The sequence below is a fragment of the Hyperoodon ampullatus genome (genome assembly GCF_949752795.1).
Source record: "Hyperoodon ampullatus genome assembly, chromosome: 2".
In the NCBI taxonomy this organism is placed as follows: domain Eukaryota; kingdom Metazoa; phylum Chordata; class Mammalia; order Artiodactyla; family Ziphiidae; genus Hyperoodon; species Hyperoodon ampullatus.
In genome coordinates this window covers 173,319,401-173,344,241 of record NC_136915.1, presented here as the reverse complement: position 1 = coordinate 173,344,241, position 24,841 = coordinate 173,319,401, and the positions used below count along the sequence as shown (strand labels likewise).

At 46.7% G+C, this 24,841-nt stretch overlaps 1 protein-coding gene across 1 annotated transcript in view; it reads left to right on the top strand.

The window, feature by feature from the left end:
• The window catches only part of STYXL2 (serine/threonine/tyrosine interacting like 2), a gene marked incomplete at its 3' end in the record, with an annotated part of 31,353 nt that extends 7,969 nt beyond the window's left edge, over window positions 1-23,384 (top strand). Inside the window, exons 2-5 of the mRNA XM_079698661.1 lie at window positions 9,102-9,196; window positions 12,564-12,795; window positions 14,884-15,101; window positions 20,533-23,384. Coding sequence (XP_079554787.1) covers window positions 9,102-9,196; window positions 12,564-12,795; window positions 14,884-15,101; window positions 20,533-23,384 — 3,397 coding nt within the window. The remainder of the gene's footprint in view (window positions 1-9,101; window positions 9,197-12,563; window positions 12,796-14,883; window positions 15,102-20,532) is intronic.
• Between the last annotated feature and the right edge of the window lie 1,457 nt (window positions 23,385-24,841).

Here is a 24,841-nt window from a genome sequence, read left to right as displayed (position 1 = left end):
GTCCAATTAACAGTAGGCTAGATAAATAAGTCTGGTATATAATTTGAATACTGCCCTAGGGAATAGGCATTTTATTAAGTGCCTATCACTTTGATGTGATTGAGCTGCTCAGATTATTGGTTGGGGAGGGCAGTGAGTGAGAGCTGGCTGTGAAGGTGGAAGGCGGGTCACTGCAGGGAGGACCAATTCTGCTGGTGTCAGAGTTGCATGTAAAGTGAGCCTGCCAAAGAATGAAAGCATTTATTAATAGAGACTTTCTAACAGCATTTAGACCTTAGCCCTTCCAGCTGCCAGTCCCCTTCCTAGACAAAAACAGGCTCAACCTGAAAGCCCCACTTACATGCTGAGCTCCCTAAAAGCATGGTCCCACATACAGATCAAATTTTCTCTGGGTTCCCAGTGACTCTTCCTGAATCCTATCCGTTTTGATGTCCTTCTCGGTTTGTGTACAGTATACTCCTTAGCAACTGGTTTTTAGAAGCTGATCCCAAATTGGCTAGCCCTTTTCAGAAATGTTTAAGGAAGGCAAACACACAGTAACACTTTATGGACTATCCCTTCCTGCAATTATCATCATAAAATCTGAGGTATAAACAGTTGCATTGACTTTTGAGTCATCATCCAATCAATCCCACTGCATTACACAGAACCAGGCTTAAGCCAGCCCAGATGATTGAGTCTACAGTATCTTTAAAAATGAAAAGATAACCCACAGGCTGGGAGACAAAAATCGCAAATCACATATCTGATAAAGAATTCGTACCCAAAATATACATTAAAAAAAATCTCAAAACCCAATAAAAAAGAAACAACTCAGTTTAAAAATGGACAAAAGATTTGAACAGATACTTCACCAAAGAAGATACATGGAAGGCAAATAAACACAAGAAAAGATGCTCAAAAGTCTTTGTCATTAGGGGAATGCAAATGAAAACCACCTTGAGGTACCATTACATACATACTCATTAGAATATGTAAAATTAAAAAGACTGACCATATCAAACATTGGTGAGAATGTGGAGGACTTGGAACAATCCCACTGCTGGTGGGAATGTAAAATGGTACAACCATTTTATAAACGGTTAGTTTCTTCAATAGTTAAACATACAGCTCCCTGAACACACACCTCTGTCTATATGATTCAGTCATTCTACTCCTAGGTATTTACCCAAAAGAAATTAAAGCCTATGTCCATACAAAGACTTGTACATGAATGTTCATAGCAGCTTTATTTGTAGTAGCCTGAAACAACCCAAATGTCCAAAAACAAGTGAATGGATAAATATACTGTGGTGTATTTACTCACTGGAATACTATTCAGCAGTAAAAAAGGAATGAATTATTGATTCATACAACAACATGGATGAATCTAAAAATAATTATGCTCAGTGAAAGCAGTCAGACAAAAAAGAGTACATATGATTCAATTTACAGAAAATTCTAGAAAATGCAAATGAATCTCTGTAGTGACAGAAAGCAGATCAGTGGTTGCCTAAAGAGTACAAGGCAGGGAGGGGGTAAAGGGAGGTCTCACAAAGGGACATGAGGAAACTCTGGGGGGATGATGGCTATCACAGTCTTGATTGTGGTGATGGTTTCACAGGTGGATACTTATGTCAAACCTTACCAATCTGCATATTTTAAATATGTGCTGCATGTATAACAATTAGACCTCAGATAAAGCTGTGGTGTTTTTTAAAGGTATGAAAAGAGAACTAAAACTCTCTTCTAGGAGGCAGTATGGTGATGTGACGTGGGAAGAATGTAAATGGTGTAATTGAGGCCAAAATTCAGGTCACCTCTGCTCTCCCACTTACTAGCCATGAGAGCTTACATAAGTTAGTCATAAAATTGGAATACCAGATTTACCCAGTAGTAGAAATAAAACAATATAAGATAACATATATTATTTATAATATATATTACATAAAATATATAATATACATGATTACAGTATAACATATAGATAGGCATATGAGGTATTTGATAAATGGTGATCCTCTTCCCTTTACCCTCCAGAGAAAGATATTTGACCACGATTTTTTTTCAGTAACTCATCAAGAAGTTTTTATTTCACCAGAGTCCCACACACTGTAGTTAAAACATCATGTTTCTCTAAGTCTGCCCCAAGCAAATACTGTATTCTGAGCAACTGATCATTACCCGAGTCTGAACAATCCACCCTGTATTGAATAAGTGCCTGAAATTCCATCCTTCTTGTTTTATCTCTTTAGCTAAAGGCTTGAGCCTTTTTAAAATTAAATTATGCACTGAGTCAGCAAATATCCCACCAGCAGACACTCAGTGCTAGTTTCTTAGGGCTACGGTAGCAAATTAGTACAAATTGAGTGGCTTAAAAACAATAGAAATATATTCTCTTGCAGTTTTGGAGGCCAGAGTCTGAGATCCAGGTGTTGGCAGGGACGCCCTCCCTCCAAAGGCTCCAGGGAAGACTCTGTCCTTGTGTCTCAGCTTCTATTGGCTCTGGGAGTTTCTTGGCTTGTGACGGCATAACACCAACCTCTGCCTCTGTCTTCATGTGGCCATCTCTTCTCTGTTTCCTCTTGTGTCTTTTTTTTTTTTTAACATCTTTATTGGAGTATAATTGCTTTACAATGGTGTGTTAGCTTCTGCTTTATAACAAAGTGAACCAGCCATACACATACATACGTTCCCATATCTCCTCCCTCTTGCGTCTCCCTCCCTCTTGATTCTTTTTGAAGTGACATTTGGCACTGGATTTACGGTCTATCCACGATTATCTCTTCTCAAGGTCCTTGACTTACTTACATCTGCAAATATCCTTTTTCCAAATAAGCTTGCATTCACAGGTTCTAGGAGACATATCTTTGGCAGGGCCACCATTCAACTCACTATAACTTTAGACCCAGCCCTGGGGCAATATAACTGTATTCTTTTCCGTGGAACCAGGATAGGGCCTTGCAAAAGTCCACCCAGTGCTACAAACAGCCATTGCCAATCAACCAGAGTTAGTCAGGGGATGAAGTGTTTGCTGTCCTGGCCGGGAGTCTTAACATTTCCAGCGTCATCTGTAAATCTCATCCTAGGGTGAATTAAGAACCTGAGAAAGGGGTGTAGGCAGTGGATAGCGGTGTCAAGTCTTCATTTTTGCCTGACTTAGGCACTGACCTCAAACACCTTAAATTCAAGCCTAGCTGCTGTGAGTCACTCTCTCTGGAGGAACACCTGCAGCTAGAGATTCATCCATCTCCCAAGTAGGCAAATTTCCCGAGGTAATTCATGAGTTAACATTAAAGTGTAAAACCGCCTATCCAGTGGGGCAACTTAACCTCCATCAGACCTCCCCAGTAACCCAGATGAGCACAGTTTAAAGTGTCAGTGTGCTTGTGATGCAAACCAGCCTCCAGACAGGCCTCCCTCCATGATAGGAAGGAAGCCTCTGCCCCCCAAGCCCTTCCATGCAGCTGGTCTGAAACCTACCTCTCCCTCTCCTCTTCCTCCTCAGCTATGACCAGTTTTCTCTTCCTCTCCAAATAAAGGATCAGACTTCTTTATCTTCTCTTTTTCTGGTGTGAAGAATGTTTTTCTGTTTTCCTTTATTTTTTTCCAAGTCAAAAATCCATTTCTTGCTCTGGCTTCAGATCTGAACTTTTCAAGCCTCTGCAGTGTTTTAGAACACCTTGGTGATCTGGGGAGGCCACCTCTCTTGACAGCATTTTCCCTTCCACCTTCAGCAAAGATCCTTAGCTGTGCTCTGCTTGCCTTTCTTCTCACGAGGTCTGCGTGCCTGATGGTGGCAGTGGAGAAGGAGATGGGGCATGTAGTGTCAGGTCTGAGTGTCCTCATTGTGTGTCCTTGGAAAATGGCTCCTCCCACACACCCTTTCTCTTTTATATTTCTTTTTCCGTGAAAATTTTTCTGCCTTGGCTCTTTCAGGGAGCCTGCTGGAAGCAGCTTGCTAAAAATCGATTTGCTTAACTGACTTCTCTCCTTCCTTGGAGCCTGAACTTTGCCTGTGTGGTCACTTTTACTGAAGCTCAGAAACCTGTTCCTTTTTTGCAAAAGCCAAATCAAGAAAGACACCCCCTCCTGGGCCTCTGCCTCTGTTTCATTTCCAAGGGATTCACTGAAAGGAAGTGATCGGCTGTCAGGGGGGCAGGTCTTGACAACCTGGTAACTGGTTTAAAGAACTGGCTTTCAAACTTTGCCAACTGTAGTTCACAGTGGGACATACCATTTACTCAGAGCATATGTGTATAGTTATGTGTAAATTTTTAAAAGGTTTCACAAAATTATACCTGTCTTTACAATGGATGGTGCTATTATCTATTCTACTTTTTTTTCCTTTTTTTTTTTTTTTTTTTGTCAGATGCTAGGCGCGACCCATTGATTTTATGATACACTAATGGGTCACAGTCTGCAATTTTGAAAAACACAGGTTTAAAGAAAGCTGCCCCCGTCTCTGCTCTTGGTTAGGAAGTCCATCAAACTCTGCTTTATTGTTTCTCTTCAATTCACCCTCAAGGCTTTTTAGCTGCTGCTTCCTGATCCTATGATGAGGTATATATCGATCCTAGAGCCTTTCTTTCCCTGCCGGTCTTTCTTGAACAGCCAGTCCTTTCTGCTTTCCAATCACGGTGTGTCATCACACGCCATCTCAGGCATGCGGGTGGAAGCACAGACACGGTCATAAATCAAAACCTCTAGGGTCACTGTCTCACTGACCTTGCAAATATAAACAGGCCCACTTGTCCAGATCTTACCCTCCTGCCTCCTCTCTTTCTCTGCAATCCTGCTTCTCGGTGGAAAACAAAAGCAGCTTCTCAATGCCTCTGGGACATTGCTGTCCACTCGGGTCCTTTCAGGTCCTATCCCCACACCTTCTATATTAGACTCAGTAAACCATGTCTCTGGCAAAGCAGTCTGAGGACTATCAGGTTTACATCTGCTCCTCTCATAACAGGTTAACTCATAAAAGCGCTCAGAATTTACATCCTACCTTCAACACTGGAGGATGCTGAGCTGAGTTTACTGTTGCTCGCATTTTTGCATCAGCAGCGAAAACAAAAGCAGTGTGGGATTGCGGAGGGCATCTGATCTTAACCCACCCTCTTTTCTCAATCTTAAAACCTCCAGCTTCTCAAAAGTGTGCTGGGTGGTCTTCAAATGTGATTTCTCAGATTCACTGACCCAGGAGCTGGAGTTCAGTCTTTACCACCAACAAGGAGGAAGGATGTTAACCCACCATTTTTATTTTCAGATTTTAATTTCATATTCTCCCCTATCAAACTTACAGCCTCAGAGTTTACGTGTATTCAGGACAGGTTATCAGTTCCCTGTATTTGTCATGTGAAACCAAATCCACACAATCTGAAGTCGATGTTGTTTGGGGAAAATGGCAGGATCAAAGGCTCGCAGAAAGACAGAACCAGGTGGGGATCCCAGGGGGCACCATCTGCTGACTTCTGGCTCGGGTCTTTCTGCACACCTGACAGGTGAGGGCTTCTGTATCTCTTTTTAGTCTGTGCCTGTAACTTCCTCCAGCGGAGACCCCTGGAGGTCTGCAGAGGAACAAAGAAAACTGACCTCTGCGAGAAGTGAGGAGCCATGCCAGCAGGAAGCCCTTATCATCCCCATAGTTACAGGAGAGTTCTTGGTTAATTACCCTTTCAGGGTTTCGTTTTGATTCCCCCCCACCCGCCAGACCTCATTTTTATTATTATTTTTTATTTATTATTATTATTTTTTGCGGCCTCTCACTGTTGTGGCCTCTCCCGTTGTGGAGCACAGGCTCCGGACGCGCAGGCTCAGCGGCCATGGCTCACAGGCCCAGCCGCTCCACGGCATGTGGGATCCTCCCGGACCAGGGCATGAACCCGTGTCCCCTGCATCGGCAGGTGGACTCTCAACCACTGTGCCACCAGGGAAGCCCTATCTCTTCTTACTTTTTAGACATAGTGTATGTGGAGCTCCATTTGTACTCTTGCTCTGGGGTGGGCCTGTTACTATGGAGATTGGCGAAAGCTCTCTAGTTCTAGCATCCAAGGATAATATCTCACAAACCTCACCCTTAATTCACCCTCACTCCCCGGTCATGCTTTTGAAAATGCATCTTCTGGTCACAAGGAGTACTTGGGCTAGATTGGAAATGATCTGACACAACTGCTCTTGGAAATCCCTCAGGAACTACCAATGATGATACAACATTGTGCTGACCTGCATGGGCAGGTCTAGCCACGTCCTGGTTAGAGTCATAGGCTACTCCTTTTCTCTGTCAAAGACATTTCTTTTTTCATAGCCTTGTTGGCTCTGATCACATCATTTTCCCAAGGGGGAAATCTGATGTGGATGCCTACTACAAGGGAATTATTCTGCTAATCAATTCAACTAGACTTATCTAATTCCAAGTTAGCTCCATTCAGTTCAGCTGGACTCAGCTCAACTCAACCCAATCCATCCATCCATCCATCTATGCTTTCAACAAGTATTCTTTAAGTACTTTTCTGTCCAAGTCTATGTTGGGCCTGGGGATCCAGCTGGGGTTTCTTCCACCAACCAACTCACCACCCCTTTCCAATCAAAATGGTATCAGTGTATTGTGTGGAGAGAAGACTGGACTCAGACAGGACTGCTCTATTTTTGCAACTTAGCCTTGCCACTTATTTACTGCCTCGGGCAATTTTGTTAACCTCTCTGAGCCACAGTTTCCTCACCTTAATGCAGGAATAATAATACCTACTTTGTGGGAGTTTTGTCAGGATTAAATTTATAAAAGGCACTCAAAAATGGTATCCAGGGATTTCCCTGGCGGTCCAGTGGTTAAGACTTTGCCTTCCAATGCAGCGGATGTGGGTTCGATCCGTAGTCGGGGAGCTAAGACCCCACATGCCTTGTGGCCAAAAAACCAGAACATAAAACAGAAGTAATATTGTAACAAATTCAATAAAGACTTTAAAAATGGTCTACATAAAAAAAATCTTTTAAAAAATGGTATCCTGGACTTCCCTGGTGGCTCAGTGGTTAAGCATCCGCCTGCCAATGCAGGGGACATGGACTTGAGCCCTGGTCCGGGAAGATCCCACATGCCGCAGAGCAGCTAAGCCCATGCACCACAACTACTGAGCCTGTGCTTTAGAGCCCGTGAGCCACAACTACTGAAGCCTGCGCGCCTAGAGCCCGTGCTCTGTGACAAGAGAAGCCACCGCAATGAGAAGCCCGTGCACCACAACGAAGAGCAGCCCCTGCTCACCGCAACCGGAGAAAGCCTGCATGCGGCAACGAAGATCCGACGCAGCCAAAAATAAAATAAATAAATTTATAAGAAAAAAAATGGTATCTATACCCAACACAGTGGAAGAACACAGACCAAGGAACATCGCTGGGAAATTTCTAAACACTGCAAACCAAAGAAGATCCTGCAGGTTTCCACAGAGATAAAATAGGTCAATTACAAGGGCCAGGAAACACATTGACTTCTGACTTTTAAAAGCAAAACGATAATGGACAAGTTTCTAGTTCTGGGTAAGATGGCAACCACACCCTCCACCTAGACTCTCGCATGGATTGCCCTTATAAAATCTGGACAGAAGGCTACAGCAGCTGTTTGAGGACTCTGAAAAGTAAATAGTTTCAGGCAGATTGAGGAAGAAAACCAGAATCCAAACTACTACCAAATCAGCAGTGTGTTTATCATGTTTTCCTCTGGAATACACAACCTTGACTCAAGGCAATGTGACAATGATGGCAGCAATAGCCTGAGGTGCCTAAGAAATGAAATATTATTCAGCAATAAGAAGGAACAAATTATTGACTCATGCAATAGAATAGATGACTCTTAGATGCATTTTGCTGAGTGAAATAAGCCAGATCCAAAAGACTACTGTATTATTTCATTTATTTAACCTTCTGGAAAAGGCCATACTATAGGGAAAGAAAACAGATCAGTGATTGCTAGGGGATGAGGTGCAGGGAAGTTTTGACTATAAAACGAATGGGGCATGATGGAATTTTTTGGAAAAACAATTAGTATCCATTAAGTCCTCTCGCCTTTTATTAATCCTCTCTGGACATAAAGGAAAGACTAAGCAAAAAAGACCCAAAGCTCACCACGACACCTGGAAAAGAGGAGAACCCACTGGGGAGGAGGGCACCCACCACTGTAGTATGGTCCTAACCCTTGGTTTTTTTTGTGTGTGTTTTTGTGTTTTTTTGCGGTATGTGGGCCTCACGCTGTTGTGGCCTCTCCCGTTGTGGAGCACAGGCTCTGGACGCGCAGGCCCAACGGCCATGGCTCACGGGCCCAGCCGCTCCGCGGCATGTGGGATCCTCCCGGACCGGGGCACGAACCCGTGTCCCCTGCATCGGCAGGCGGGCTCCCAACCACTGCGCCACCAGGGAAGCCCTAACCCTTGGTTTTGATTCACCGTGTTCCTCAAAGATGCCTTTGGATACCTCTGCTGAATTCTTTCTGGGAAATTGACATTTACCCAAATTACTCTATTGCATCCCTGGGCTTAGGCTGATCCTGGATTTCTTGCGTTCAAAATCAGGACTGTGCAGTTGAGCACATCTTTATGTTTCCCTCGGTGCTGTGTCAGCCCTTCATCATCATCAGCCCATGCCCTTTAAGCAGGGAGAAGATACGGGGCATGGAAGGAATGGTGGCAGCCTACCCAGTCCATCAATCCAGCAGAACCCTGGTGGAAGCCCAGTTAGGGACATCCTACAGTATTGATAACAGAGGAGCAGGGACAAGAAAAGAAAAAGGAGCAGCAGTACCTCCAAGGGTAGGAACACACAAAGAAAGTGAAGCCCCAGCAGCGTGAGTTCTCCCCAGTCTCTTCCCTCCATAACCCAGGCTACCATGTCATGAAACATCAAGGTGACAATTCTGGTCTAAAAATAAATAGGCGACTAAGCCATAGCATACCCAGCGTTCTGCCTTCTTAGGTTCCCTAAATTTAGGAGACTAAGCCATAGCATACCCAGCGTTCTGCATTCTTAGGTTCCCTAAACTTAGGAAGGCATTCCCTTTATCTCATTGTTTTCTTATCTGAAAAGATTGCCTCCCATTCAGATGCTGCCCAGAGTCATCTCACGTGAATATCCTCCTCTTTTAGGTACTCAATGGTTTCAGATGCAGAAACAGAAAGCATTTTCATGGAGCCCATTCACCTCTCCTCAGCTGTTGCAGCTAAACAGATCATCAATGAAGGTGATGCCATCAGACACCGGGTGGGAGGAGGGAGAGTACAAGGGGCATCTGGAGACTCTCGGAGGGGGGCCATTAGAAGGTGTCAATGTGCTTCTCGCATGCTTCCCGTCACATTAAGAGGAGCGGATCCAAAGAAGGCAGTTCCTCCTCATCAACATTCATGGGACAGAGGTGGAAATTATTATGTCTCAGTGTGAACAGTTCTCTAGGCAACAGACTGGGAGGCAGCTCCAATCTGCCCCTAGGGCCCCTCATTCAGTTTTTCAGTTAACCTCAGGGGCCCTGCGATGGCTTATGCTAGAGATGCAGACCTGAGAGCCTAAGAAATGGCTAGGAGCATCCAGAGAGTTCTGTTCAAAGGGATGTCTAGATTTAACTCTGCATTTCCACTAGTGCTTAAAGATGGTTTTTAAACTGAAATATGAATGGGGAGGAGGTAAGGAAAGGTGAGGTGGCAAGAGATGTTAATATTTACACAAAAAAATTTAGAGCAGAAAATGTACTATATTTCATTCAAGGATACTCATTCCAGTTGGATAGATTTTTTTTTTCCTAATCAATTTTGGGCAAATAATCTTTCACAGTTTCATTCCTCTCCTTTCTCCTCCCTTTGCACTTGGTGTCTCTCTCACTCCGGATGGGTGGGGTGAGATAAGGCAGTGCTGTTAATTACACAGGGCCCACCTGGCCTTTGGGCTTAATCTGGCATCCACAGCTGGTGGCCATGATCACTTCCCTAGTGATGAGAACCAAACATGCTACTCCTCCATGTAAGCCCAGGTCTTGCTTAGTCCCTAGGCCCTTCGTGTCCCCACCAGGGTCCCTGAGGACATCTGGATCTCCTGAGCAATGAGACATTTTAAAATACCTCATGAGCAGTGAGATATTTTACCAGATGTTGCTTGTTGATCTGGGAACCCTAGGAGGCCCCATCTTCTCAAGTAGCTATTTTTTTCTGTTTTCTTTTATCACCCTACCTGGGGTCACTGTTACCTTGCTGCAAGTCAGGCCAAGGTGTCTTGATCCCAGTCTAGTTCTTTCTAAATTGCTCCCAGCACCACCCTAACTCTGGAAGTTCTTTTTCCCTCCTGTGTGGTTGGGAATTTCCCTAACCTTCCATCTTACAACACCCTTGCATTGTGCTTCACTCTCTGGACAACTCTCCAGGCTTTGGCTCTTTTTTTTTTTTTTTTTTTTTTTTTTTTGCGGTAGGCGGGCCTCTCACTCTTGTGCCCTCTCCCGTTGCAGAGCACAGGCTCTGGACGCGCAGGCTCAGCGGCCATGGCTCACGGGCCTAGCCACTCCGTAGCATGTGGGATCTTCCCGGACCGGGGCACGAACCCGTGTCCCCTGCATCGGCAGGCGGACTCTCAACCACTGTGCCACTAGGAAAGCCCCAGGCTTTGGCTCTTGATAAGTAAAAGTCCAGGTTTAGGGGTTGTGAGAAAACCATGTCCTCTCTTTGAAAGCTTCACTTCCAGGTCTATGGGATGCTAGGGATTTTCAGCATTTATACTGTGACCTGAAGCTGAGCAATGCCTTTTTTTTTACCCTAAGGCTTTCTAGGCATTAAGCCTAAGTTTCATTAGTCCGAGTGGCTGAAGGATGGTGGGGGAAGAAAAAAAGAATAAATTACAGAAAAAAGGAAAATGTACCAAGTGAGACTTCAAAACATTTCCCTACTCAGTAGTGATTAGAGGGGTAAAAATGGATGTCGAAGACCCCTCCAATTTCAGGAAAGTCTGCATAGGCCATATATCTGACAGAGTGCAAAGGAGAAATGTCTGGGCTTTACTCTCTTTTGATGAAACCTCAGCGAGTAGAAATAAATGGGAGGAATTGATGCGGCTGAAGTGTGGAGCAGAGACCTAGGGAAAGTAGGAGCTCCCAGTGGGGATAAGGGGCTGGGACATTTGTTTTTAAATTGGAAGGGGAAGAAATCAAAACAATAACCTGCTATATAAATAGCCGAGGAAGACATTGCTGTATATTTTAATGAGGCAGTGGGGAGGGTTTTTTTTTTTTCCATGTAGTAGAGGAAAGATATCTAAGTAGGGGAGGGAAAGAGAGGGGCTTTTACATTTGCCATGTAAGACCCCAGGAGAGCCAAGAGTGGTGGAGAAAATAGGAACGCTTCATCTATTTTTAAGCAAAATAGAGCACTGGGATTGCAGAGGTTTTCTTCTTCCTGCTTTTGAAACGGATATCAAAGAACATTTAGAGCTGAGACCTGTGCAGGGATGTGGGTGCACATCAGGTGATTTATATGAGGGTGGAGAGGAGAGGGAAGCTTTAGGGAAATGAAGTTGTCAGCCCGGGGGCAGAACCCAGGGCTCCTGGATCCGCAGACTTGAGCAGCCCGGCTTACAGACACCTGCTCATTCTCTGAAGGGCGGGGCCACGTCTATTGCCAAATGTGGCTGCACTCTTCACCCACGAGGGAAAGAGGTGGTGCCAGCAAGAGGTTATGGCCAACACAGAGGACACTCCTTTCCTACTTAACCTTCTTTTTCCCTCTCTCAACTCAGTATTTTTGGGCTACAAAATGAAAGGAAAGGTTTTGCTCTCTTGTATACCTTCTTAGAGAAAGGAAAGATCTTACCTTCCTCCAAACTGGATAATTTGGGAGCCAATATATTAGGAGGAGAAGATAAAGTTTCACTCGAGAGGCAGGTGAATAGAATTTGAATTCAGAAAGGCAGAAAGGCCTGAGTGCTGTTTTGTGACTGGCATCAGAGCTCATAGGAAACTTTTGCCACCTGTCAGAGAGCTGGGAGGCTGAGGATCACAGGCGCCCACATTCTAGTGGGGGAAACAGAAAATAAATTAAATAAGTCAATTAAAGGTGTATTAGAAGGTGACCTAGCATAAGTGACTGCTGAAAGTTTCACTTTTCCCAGAGTTATTTGCCTTCCATGTGTAAAGGAGTCAAACTAATAGAACGAATTATGTTACTAAAGAATGCCATGTAGTCATTTGGTAAATGCTTCTAAGCATCTAATTTGTGTGGGTCACTGTGGGATTTACAAGTATAAATTGGGCATACACCAGCTATTTAAGGACCTTGGTCTAAGAAATTATCAGCCAGCTTTAGAGAAATATGGGAGGAAATGAGGGAAACTGATGTCCCTTCTCCCACCCCAGTACACCTATGCTGCTGACCCTGACCACAAGTGTCCAGGCCAATGCAGGCTCCTCCTGGGTCCTCATTAAGTCCTTCCTGGCAGATCAGATCCTGCTGGATCTGAATGAATTCAGCCCATACGCAGAGTCCTGGCAGCGAATGGGCCAAGAGTGGGTTCTCCCAAGGAGCAGGGAAGGCCCTGGTGTTCCTCCTCTTTGATGAGAATGCTTCCTGTCCCCCTAGAACTCAAGCCGCGGGGGGTCAAAGCTGAGGCAAAGTGTCCAGGCATGCTGGAGTCTGCCGAACAGCTGCTTGTGGAGGACCTATACAACCGTGTCAGGGAAAAGATGGATGACACCAGCCTGTACAACACTCCCTGCATCCTGGACCTACAGCGGGCCTTGGCCCAAGACCACCAAGAGGCTCCCTGGAATGAGGTGGACGAGGTCTGGCCCAACGTCTTTATAGCAGAGAAGTGAGTCTGATGTCTGGGGGGGATCATGATCCTTTGCACTCTGGGGAGTGCCTGAGATGAAACTCCCCCAACTTTGACCAAAGGCTCAATAGCTCCCTCTAGCAAATTGATGCTGCCTGACTACTTTCCCAGCCCTGAACTTGGAGAACGGCCCCACCCACCCACCTGCACACAGAGATCCCCAGGGAAAAATGCTGGCATGATTGCTTATCCTCCAACCTTCTGCCAGGGCTCTCTATCATAGCCTGGCCCCTCCAGGTGCCTTTTCTGGGCCTCCCTTCCTGCCCAGGGCCTTGCCAACAAACGCCTTGCTATCATCATCAGCCCGTGACATCCATAACAACCATATAATGGGACATTTGGAGCCATTGATAATATTGATTTTATATATGTTTACCAACTTATGAAAGTGTCCACAATATATTAAGAGGATAAATAGGTTATAAAACAAATATGTATAACATGATGCTAATTGAGTAATATATATAGTATGTGTGTATGTCTGTGTGTGTATGTGCTTTTACATAGACAACAAATTGGAAACAAATGTGATGAAAAATTTATATTACTTCTCTCTAGGAGGTGGTTCTGTAAGTGATTTCCATTTTCTTCTTTAGGTTTCTTTTGAATTGCACAGATTTCCTACAGTAAACATGTGTTATTTTTATAATAAGAAAAAAATGTTATTTTTCAAAAGTTTATCAGTGGTTTCCAGAACAAAACCCAAAACAGCTCACTCACATCCTGCTGCTTTTGTTGTGGTCTTGCCAGTGCATAATTGGAAGCAATAGGCTGGTTTGTGAAATTCGTTGTGCTGATCTATTGGCTACTTAATAAGATCTTTTCCCAATGTAATTACCCATATATCTAGATGCAAGGGAGGGAATCTGGGGTCCCCAGGGCAGGCAGTAGGGAAAATAGCTTTGGACATTGGGTCTTGTACTCCACTGTGGTGTAATGGGTTGCCCGGGACCTGATTCCCAGAGCTGAGCACCAAGTCCTGAGTGATCCCTAATTAGCTCTGTAGACCCAGAAACATTCACATTGTGATCAACAGGGACCCTGGGCATCTCCAGATATCACCAGCTAAAGGCTTCTGCTCCTTATTGGGCAACCTGTCATCAGGGCCTCTTTAAACTAAGCTCTATTTATTCCGCTGCAGTAAAAAGAGCTCTGGGGGCTTCCCTGGTGGCGCAGTGGTTGAGAGTCCGCCTGCCGATGTAGGGGACGCGGGTTCGTGCCCCGGTCCGGGAGGATCCCACATGCCGCAGAGCAGCTGGGCCCGTGAGCCATGGCTGCTGAGCCTGCGCGTCCAGAGCCTGTGCTCTGCAATGGGAGAGGCCACAACAGTGAGAGGCCCGCGTACCGCAAAAAAAAAAAAAAGAGCTCTGAACACGAAACCCTGAACCCCAGTTCTTATTCAGAGTCTTTTTCTTTGAACAAGTCATAAAAGCTATCTGATTCATTTTTACAGTCTTCAAATGGGAAATATGTATACATATAGCTGATTCACTTCATTGTACAGCAGAAACTAACACAACATTGTAAAGCAACTATACCCCAATTTTTAAAAAATGGGGGGGAATAATAATAATAATACCTATAAAACAAAAAGAATAGTTGTCCTGTCTACCTCTTAAGTTTATTATTAAGATAAAATAAACTAATGCATATGAAAGCACTTTGAAAAATATAGCATGCCATATCAATGTGAAGCACACATTTTATTATTATTTTTGCCTGCCACTTCTGTGTCTTGATCACTGTGCATCCCAAAGGCATGGAATTTTAGCTTAGAGGTCTCTGGGCCAATCAAAACTTTCCTTACACATCAGTCTTGTTCTCTTCTTTCTCCTGTCCTCCCTTGCCCAGCTCCCCATCCCTTCTCTCTCTCGCCAGAGCTAAGTCACCGGTCCCTTTTTATAACAATATTTCCAGTGAGCCCCAGACACATGGGTGAGCAGAGAAGGAGGTATTCACCCAGCTGTGGCCCTCCTGACCTGGCTGAAGCAGGCTTCCAATCTCAGTGGTAAGGCACCTTTCTAGTTCTGACTCTGGCAAAAAATGCCCCTTCCTCTTTCCCTCCAGGAGCGTGGCTGTGAACAAGGGGAGGCTGAAGAGGCTGGGAATTACCCACATCCTGAATGCTGCTCATGGCACCGGCGTCTACACTGGGCCTGAATTCTACACTGGCCTGGAGATCCAGTACCTGGGTGTGGAGGTCGATGACTTCCCTGAGGTGAACATCTCCCAGCATTTCCGGAAGGCAGCCGAGTTCCTGGATGAAGCCCTGCTGACCTATAGAGGTGAGGGGGTCGGTCTGCTCCAGGCTGCTGGAATTCCACAGGGGAAGGAAGCACAAAAGGAATGTTATGAAAACCTCCAGGTTATCTGCTGTCTGGAGGTCAGCTGTCTGAAGGCGGTTGTTGTCTCCTTCTAGGACAAGGGGAAAGGAATGGACCATCATTCACCCAATAAGTAATTACTGAGGGCCCAACATGTGCCAGGTGCTATTCTAGGCATTGTGGTGAAAGACACAGATAAAGCTTCTGCCCTTTGGTACTTACATTGTAGTGAAGGCGGAAAAACTTAGACAGAAAAGAGAAAGAAAAAGAAAAATGTCAGATACTGATCCGTGTGAGACAGAGATGAGAACTGGGATGATGTGTTGGAGTGTCTGGCTAGCTCCCTCAAAAGTGGTTGAGAAGGCCTCTCGGAGAAGGGGCCGTTTAAGCTGAGTGATAAGAAGGAACTAGCCATGGAAAAATTGGAAGAAGAACATTCCTGGCCAAGGGACGTGCCAGTGCAAAATTCCTAAGGTGGAATAAGCTTGTGGTATTCAGGAATCACAAGGCGAGTGTGGGTTAGCCTGGTAGATAAGGGTGGCAGGGGCCCATCGTGCAGGAAGTTGAGGACCAAGGTAAGGGAGTTGAAAGGCACCTGGATCTGATCTGCATTATGGAAAACTCACTCCCTGGGCTTTGAAGGCAAGACCGGTGGGAGGGGAGGGGAGAGTGGGAGTGAGGAAGGCAGTGCTGAGGCTGTCACTGGAGTCTAAGTGGGATGATAGGAGACTATCTACAGAGTTGACGGGACATCCATCTCAAGGAGGATCTCCATGAGGAGAGGCTGAAGCCCATGCAGTGAGAGCAGGTGGGAGTTCAGGATCTGGTGCCCAAAAGACCAGGCTTCAGTCCAGGATTTGCTATGTTCTCTCTATACAAGGAGCTGCCATTTCCTTATCTATAGAATAGATCTAATTTTCCTAAAATTGCTGTGAGGACTAAAATTGTAAAAATGCATATAAGGGCTTACTTCGCACAGAACTGGGTAAATAATAAATGTTTAAAAAGTTACAACCAGGGCTTCCCTGGTGGCGCAGTGGTTGAGAGTCCGCCTGCCGATGCAGGGGACGTGGGTTCGTGCCCCGGTCCGGGAAGATCCCACATGCCGCGGAGCGGCTGGGCCCGTGAGCCATGGCCGCTGAGCCTGCGCGTCCGGAGCCTGTGCTCCGCAACGGGAGAGGCCACAACAGTGAGAGGCCCGCGTACCGCAAAAAAAAAAAAAAAAAGAAAAAAAAGAAAAAGTTACAACCATTACTATAATGAATATTATTAACTATTCCTGGGAAGGACATTTCCTATCATCACCAATGACCAGGAAGGGTAATTTTTAATGGATACATATATATATACAGAGAGAGAGAAAAAAAAAGAGGGAGACAGAGAGGGGAAATATTTTTATGTATGTATACATTTTTATTAAATTATAATTTATAAATGTTATGTATATAATAATTATATATCTATATCTATATATAATGATTTTCTCCCCTTTTCAATGCTTTAAAAAACCTACTTTTAAGAACGTATTTCTTCTGACAACAGTGGACGTGGGCGTGTCTGCCAAGAGTCTGTGGGAGAGGAGATCTCTTCCGCTGCTTTGCCGGGTGCTGACGCCGAACGAGGGAAGCCATAGACGCGGCAACCGGCCGGCGGGGCTCGCGCAGCATCCCGGGCGAGTGAGGCCGCTCGCAGAGCCGAAACGCATCCCCAGAAGCGGGAGAAGCTGCCCGGAGGGTGGCGGCGTGGCAGGGAGGCGGCGGGCTGGGCGTCCAAGAGCTGCGAGGCCCGAGCAGCAAGTGTCCTGTCGCGGGGAGAGGGAGACGGCAGCACTCCCTCCAGGGCAGGTTCTCCCCGCGACCCAAAGCGGTGCCGCAGGGCCTGCGGGCGAGCGCAGCAGCTCTGCCGGGTCGACCAGGTGGTCCCCATCACCTGCCCGGCCGGTGCGTCCTGCAGACCATCTCCTCTCCCCTTGCTGCTATCAGCTGCCTTCAGGCTCACCCTCCCTAGTCTCCGCACCCCTGCGAGGCAGGGGAAGGACCGTATCCTTGTGTTGCCTCTGTGGGCACTTCCTACGCCGGGGCAGACAGTTGTCATCATCCCTGGAATTAACCTCCTGAGCCTTAGTTTCTGTGGTTTTCTCCACTCTAGGATACTTCCGAGTCAGTTCTTAACAAGGAGGAAGGCAAAACCTACCCCTGGCTCTGGGCATTTTACATAATAATCACAATGACCCCTTGAGAAGGTATTTACATTTTGCAAATTGGGAAATCCCACTCATTAGGTTAAGTGATGGCCACCATGAGATAATTAAGATTCCTTTGGTTGCCAGTAAGTAGAAAGCATCTGAAACTACTTAACAAGCAAGAAAGGCATTAATTACAGCAATACAAGGAGAAATCCAGAGACAGGAAGGTGGCCCCAGGATGGTCTGGAACAAGGACTGGACAGCCTCAGGACTCTTGGTTCCATCACCTCTTTCTACCTCAGAGAGCATGGCCCACCACAGGCCTGACAATAACCGCTAACTTCCTGCCTCAGTTCCATTTCCACGTTCCCTGGGGAGAAAATTTGTTTGTCAGATGCTGGTCCTTTGTCTACCTTAAATTCTATCCACAGTGGCAAGGGAGGTGGCTTCTGGGCAAGTACTTCTCATTTTCCTGGGGTGCAGAGAGGGGGAAAGTTCTGAGGAAAAGGAGAATTATGAATCGGGAAGATACAAAACAAATGCCTGCCATATAAAGGCATACTGAGAGTGTGAGAGAACTGGAACCCAGCCTTACTCAAGTCCAGGGCTCTCTCCACTAGCTGTACTCTTCAAATCTTTAAGCACATCTAGACAGACCCCACCACCACCACGTCCCCCCACCATCAGCCCTTCTGCTAATCAAGATGGCAACTGCAAATGAGAAAAAGACCACCTTCCTCAAGCCATTTTACTGCTGGAGAGTTTTCATCATAACCAAACAAATCAACTTTGACTTCAAAGTTAAAGGCGTCCTCTCGAGTTGTGTCAAGCATAAGCTATACATTAGTGTGGCCTTGTGCCTAACAGAGAAAATAAAAAAAAATCCTTTCATTGCTCTGGGTGAATTGGGTGGGGCCTCAAGTCTGACCCACCCAGCTCTCCCCTGTCCCTCAGGCTGCCCCTGACACTCTTCAGAGGAATCCCAGGTGTAAGGAACATAGCACGGAAAAGCATGGCACCCCAACCTGGCCTCCACCAGACCGAGTCTAATTGTATTTGATGCCCTTATGAGGAAGCCTAGCTACCTGTGTCCTGAAGTGTCCTGAAGTGAGCTGGCCTAGTAACCACCTCCAGAAGAAGTGAATGAGACCTTGGTACTAACTGTAGTAAATTGTGACCTGGTCAGCCAGTTAAAAGGTGAGGGACAGCTGAGCCCTGAGCTGGAGCAGGGAGGGGATAAGACATTGAATCTGTAGATGCTCTTTTAGTGGCTTTGATTCTGCTTGCTTACCTCCCCCTAGTGGCTGCTGGCCCTTGGCATTAAGGCCTTTCAGCATTATTGGACCTCAGGGCCCTCAAGTCTTGCCTTGGTCTTTGGCCTTCTATGTGACAAAGACATGGTCTTAACTGGTACTAAGATATAATAATAGAAGTCACCCCCATCCCATATTGTAAGATAGGACTCTTTACTGGTTTAACAAATATCCCCGAAGACTGTTGACAAATAGATTGATGACAGCCTGGAGAGAGATCTCTAGTGGTCCCAGTGTGCATTTTTTTTTTTTTTTTTTTTTTTTTTTTTTGCGGGTAGGAGTTTTTATTAATTAATTTATTTATTTTTGCTGTGTTGCATCTTCGTTTCTGTGCGAGGGCTTTCTCTAGTTGTGGCAAGCAGGGGCCACTCTTCATCGCGGTGCGCGGGCCTCTCACTATCGCGGCCTCTTGTTGCGGAGCACAGGCTCCAGACGCGCAGGCTCAGTAGTCGTGGCTCACGGGCCTAGTTGCTCCGCGGCATGTGGGATCCTCCCAGACCAGGGCTCGAACCCGTGTCCCCTGCATTAGCAGGCAGATTCTCAACCACTGCGCCATCAGGGAAGCCCCCCAGTGTGCATTTTAAACAGTCATAGAATGCAGGCATGTTTGTCATGTTTATGAAGGATGCAAAGCAGAGGGGGAGGCTGGGGAATAACTGGTCTATTGAATGGTAGAATTGAGACTTGCAAAAGCTTCTGTTAGCCTAGAAGAACAGGCTATAACGACCAAAAACATCAATAGGAATTTGTAGAGTTATCTTTATGTTTTAAGAATGCTGCAAGATAAGAGAGACATGGCTTGATAGCAGGTTTTTTAGAAAGCTTTATAGGTTTCAATGGATAAAAAAGATAATTTGAGTTCATTGTGTGATATATCCACCCACATTGCAAGCTCAGATGGCATCAGTGAAGGCCCAGTGCCCAGAAAAAGAGTGGCGAGGGGCCCACTCTACTCTTTGGGTCAGTCCGAACCTGAAATATCTTGCTCTGTACTGACACAACTTCCTTAGGAATAAAACTGATAAATTCAAGTTTGACCCAAAGAGAGTGGCAAGTGTAGTAATGGAACATGAAAAAATGTTTGACTAATGATTGAAAGACCCAGAATAGCGAGGAAAAGAAAAAAGAAAAAGAAAAACCAAAACTCTAGTGAAGAATATGATCGTGATTTTCTTAAAGATTTTTGTATTAAAGACCTGATTCATACAGATATATTTATTATTTACCCTTGTATGTCAGAGCAGGAACACTGGGTGCCTGTTACAGAAAGTTATCCTTTGCCCTAACATGTGGAAGAATTTTCAAAAAATTAGAATGACATAAATATGGAATGAGGGTGTGTGTGTGTGTGTGTGTGTGTCTGTCTGTCTGTCTGTCTATCTGTCTAAGATACTGAGCTCTCTGTCACTGGAAGCATCTGGCAGAGTCTGGATGATGGATTATCCAGCATCAAGGATGTTGTAAAAGGAATTCTCAAGGGACTTGTGGTCCTTTCCAACACTGAGATTCTACTTCTCTGTGATTCATTCATCTTAGCCTCATTCCTTTTCTTCTCTATTCTTTTATTTTTCCTCCTTCTGATGCTCAGTCTGGTGGAGAGAAAGTGCACTCCAGTGTTTCAAAAATGGGGACAGTGTTTAGTTCCTTTCTTCCCCACCCACTCCCCACTCCCTGCTGTGTTCAGAAAATGTGGAAAATGTTTCCTCAAGCACAGGGCAGTGTCACTGCTCTGTGTGACATCTGTAATATGGGGACAATGATGCTTGTGCCTCATGGGACTTGAGCATGGATGAATATGAGATGCCAAAGAAACATTAAATCCAGCACATCAAAACAGCTCTTAAAAAAGAATACAAGTGCCATTACATCACTATCTCTTGTGTTTTCTTCTCAGGGAAAGTCCTAGTCAGCAGTGAAATGGGCATCAGCCGCTCGGCAGTGCTGGTGGTCGCCTACCTGATGATCTTCCACAACATGGCCATCCTGGAGGCCTTGATGACCGTGCGCAAGAAGCGGGCCATCTACCCCAACGATGGCTTCCTGAAGCAGCTTCGGGAGCTCAACGAGAAGCTGATGGAGGAGAGAGTAGAGGACTTCGGCAGGGAGGGGGAAGAAGAGGAGGCAGAGGAGGGCGAGGATGCAGGGAGCACGGTTGGGGCCAGAGTGCACACCCTCACCGTGGAAGAGGAGGATGATGCCACCAGTCACCTGAGTAGCTCCTCCTTGGGGAAGGCCAGCCGAGCCTCCAAGCCCCTCACCCTCATCGATGAAGAAGAGGAGGAGAAACTCTACGAGGCGTGGAAGAAGAGGCAGGGTCTCCCCACAGGCAAGGTCCCCCAGGGTGGGGACGACAGGCGCTCAGCCTCCTCCGGCCAGAGTGAGGAGGAGCCCGAGGATGAGGATGTGGAGCAAATCATCCGGGAGTGGCAGAGCCGCAATGAGAGGTACCAGGCAGAGGGGCACTGGAAGTGGAATAGGGAGGAGGAAGAGGAGGAGGAGGGTGACGACGGCTCCTTTGTGAGGAGAAGACGGAGGCACACGATGAGTGAGAGCAGCACCTCCGACAGTGTGAGCAGCCACGACATCCGGGTCCTGAAGCAGCAGCTGGAGATGAGCAGCCAGAACCGAGGCGGGAGACGCCGCTCTGACTCGGTGTCCACGGAGAGCACCTGGGACATGTGGAACCAGAGGCTACTGGAGATTGAGAAGGAGGCTTCGCGGAGGTACCACGCCAGGAGCAAGAGAGAGGAAGTAGACGCCAGCGCGGAGGTGGGGAACGGGGTGCGGGAGGATGACGAGGAGAGTGTGTCCTCTGAGGCCAGCTCCTTCTATAACTTCTGCCACAGGAACAAGGACAAACTCACTGCCCTGGAAAGGTGGAAGATCAAGAGAATCCAATATGGATTTCACAAGAAAGACTCGGAGGCAGGAGAAGGCAGCAGTGAGCAACGTGCAGAGGAGGCCAAGGGGGAGAAGAAGAACCTCTCTGACATCAACCTATCTGCCTACCAGGCCTGGAAGCTGAAGCACCAGAAGGTGGGCAGTGAGAACAAGGAGGAGGTGGTGGAGCTCAGCAAGGGAGAAGACTCGGCCTTGGCCAAGAAGAGGCAACGGAGGCTGGAGCTGCTGGAGAGGAGCAGGCAGACGCTGGAGGAGAGCCAGTCCATGGGAAGCTGGGAGGCAGATAGCTCGGCTGCCAGCGGGAGCATCCCCCTGTCTGCATTCTGGTCCGCAGCCCCCTCAGTCAGTGCTGGTGGGGACACAATGTCAGTGCTCAGTGCCCAAAGCCACAGCTCCCATCCCTCTCAGGCCCTAAGCAATGTAGGGGGATGCATGGCCTCTGCCCCCACCACACCTCTACCTAACCTGCCAGTGGGGCCCGGAGACACCATTTCCATTGCCAGCATTCAGAACTGGATTGTCAACGTAGTCAGCGAAACTCTCACCCAGAAGCAAAATGAAGGGCTGCTGTTGTCCCGCTCACCATCTGTTGCAAGCATGAAGGTGGCACCAGCAGCCAGCTGCCTGGGGGATGACCAAGTCTCCATGCTTAGTGGCCAGAGCAACTCCTCCCTGGGCGGCTGCCTGCTCCCTCAAAGCCAGGCAAGACCCAGCTCCGACACGCAGTCCATGCTGTCTACCCACATCACACGGAGCTCAAGAGCTGAAGGTACTGGGAGCAAAGTGAGGGGGACCAGCAAGCCTATCTGTAGCCTCTTTGCTGACAGTGTTAACCTAAAGGAGCTTGGCCGCAAGGAGAAGGAGATGCAAACAGAGCTGAGGGAGAAGATGTCTGAGTACAAAATGGAGAAGCTGGCCTCCGACAACAAACGCAGCTCCCTTTTCAAGAAGAAGAAGGTCAAGGAAGATGAGGATGATGACGTGGGTGATAGGGATGAGGACACTGACAGTGCCATAGGGAGCTTCCGGTATTCTTCCCGCAGTAATTCCCAGAAACCCGAAACAGACACCTCCTCCTCCCTGGCTGTCTCTGATAGTTATGGAAGTGGCAGCAGAGCTGGCAAAGAGATGGATAGCAGTATTAATAAGTGGCTCAGTGGCCTCAGGACAGAGGAAAAATCTCCTTCCCAAAGTGATTGGTCTGGAAGCTCCAGGGGGAAGTGCACAAGATCTTCCCTGCTCTGGGAGACGGAGTCTAAGTCCTCCAGTTACAAGTTCTCCAAATCCCAGTCAGAGGAGCAGGACACCTCCTCCTACCATGAGGCCAATGGCAACTCCGTAAGAAGCACTTCACGGTTCTCTGCTTCCTCCACCAGGGAGGGCAGAGAGATGCACACGTTCTCCAGGTCCATGTTCAGTGAGACCTCAAGCTCCCGAGAGGAAAGCCCGGAGCCCTACTTTTTCCGCCGGACCCCTGAGCCCTCTGAAGGGGAAGAGTCCCCAGAACCACAGCGTCCGGGTTGGGCCAGACCCAGGGACTGGGAAGATGTGGAAGAGTCATCCAAGTCAGATTTTTCTGAATTTGGAGCCAAGAGGAAATTCACCCAGAGCTTCATGAGGTCTGAAGAGGAGAGAGAGAAGGAGAGGGTGGAAAAGAGAGAGGAAGGGAGGTTTGCTTCAGGGCGGCGGTCCCAGTATCGGAGAAGCACGGACAGGGAGGAGGAGGAAGAAATGGACGATGAAGCCATCATTGCTGCCTGGAGACGCCGGCAAGAAGAAACCAGGACTAAGCTGCAGAGAAGGAGGGAGGATTTAGCTGGGCAAAGTGGATCTGGGAGAGACTGAGAACACAGGGAGAGGCCATACGGCTGAGCACAGGGCTCAGGGCATACATTGCCACAGCCCATCAAGGGACAAGGTTGTGGAGAGGATCATATGGAGGAGCAGAAGTGAAATGAGAGGTACCAGGGAGAAGGGCACTGGATGTGGTGTAGGGAGGAAGCAGCGAAGGAGGAGAAGAGACATAAATGTAAGGTCCAAATGAGGGACAAGCTGACACCATTTCTGTTGCCCAGTGTCCTCTAAGCTTTGGTGCTTCACTTATATATTTGATTTTGTTCATCACAGACTAGAAAGATGAGCTTGCAAAGGCACTATAGTTTGTTGGAGACTCCAGCTTACATCCAGGAAGGCTGTGAATACACGACATGGTTCTATATGTAGAGGTTTTATTATGAGGCCCAGGAAATCTATCCTGTGGCAAGTCTCACCTCTCCCAGCAATGCTGAGTTCTGGTTGCTTCTTTTGAATGTTTTGGAACGCCATTAAATTGATACGTTGTCAAATATTTCTTCTTCATTCTGGTCACTTTTAGCTCTTTGGATATTAGCAGAAACCCAATTTAAGAGACAGATGTGTTACCATGAGCCAGCCTCACCTTGTGCTACAAAAGCTGTGTCTCCGGAAAATACCATTATCACCTTATTATAAAAAATAATAACCAAGTATTTAGTTTAGGATACAGTGCAGTGGGAAGACACTAGGGGGACCCTTGAGAGTAACAGAGGGAACACGAGAAAGAGAGAACAGTTTTTGTTGTGGTGAGAGTGGCAAGCTAAAGGTAGAGAGTCCCTCTGGAATGGCAGGGAAAAAAAGCAAATCATGAGGAAGACAAGAAAAGAAGCCCAGTACAGGGAGATGGAGATGTATCTTTATGAAATCTTGTGGTCATCCTTGCTCTTCATTCCTTGGAGGATCATTGGACAATGCAGTGGGCAGTCAACTTGATCCTTCCCTGCACTCTGGATGGGCTAAGTTGGTGAGATTTCCTTACCTTTTGTTCTCAAGGGTTTCCACCCCTCCAAACACAGGTTGAATTGCTGAAGCAAGAGGCATATTTTGGGCACCTACCTCAAACACTGATGGACTCATTTCTATAGTTCCTTTCAAGCTGCAGCATCTTGCAGGGTTCGAAAACAGGCACATGCCATGCAGGGGTCCAAGATATCTTGATCAGTCAAAAAATCTAATTCATGAGACAAAGTTGGAAGGGCAGGAGATTAAGGAGGAATCCACCAGTGGGATGAATTGTATGTGATCACTAAAACCTTAGTTTCATGGGACATGGAGATGATGCATCCTTTCTATGTGGATTAGTTAACATTACACATTGCAATGAGCACAAAGATACCAAGACAAAAGGAGCAGACTTGAGCTCAAACCCAGACCTGAACATTAGCTGCTGTCAAAGTAACTGAATTAATTTGCTCACCTTCCCTCTAACACTTCAGCCTGAAGTTCAG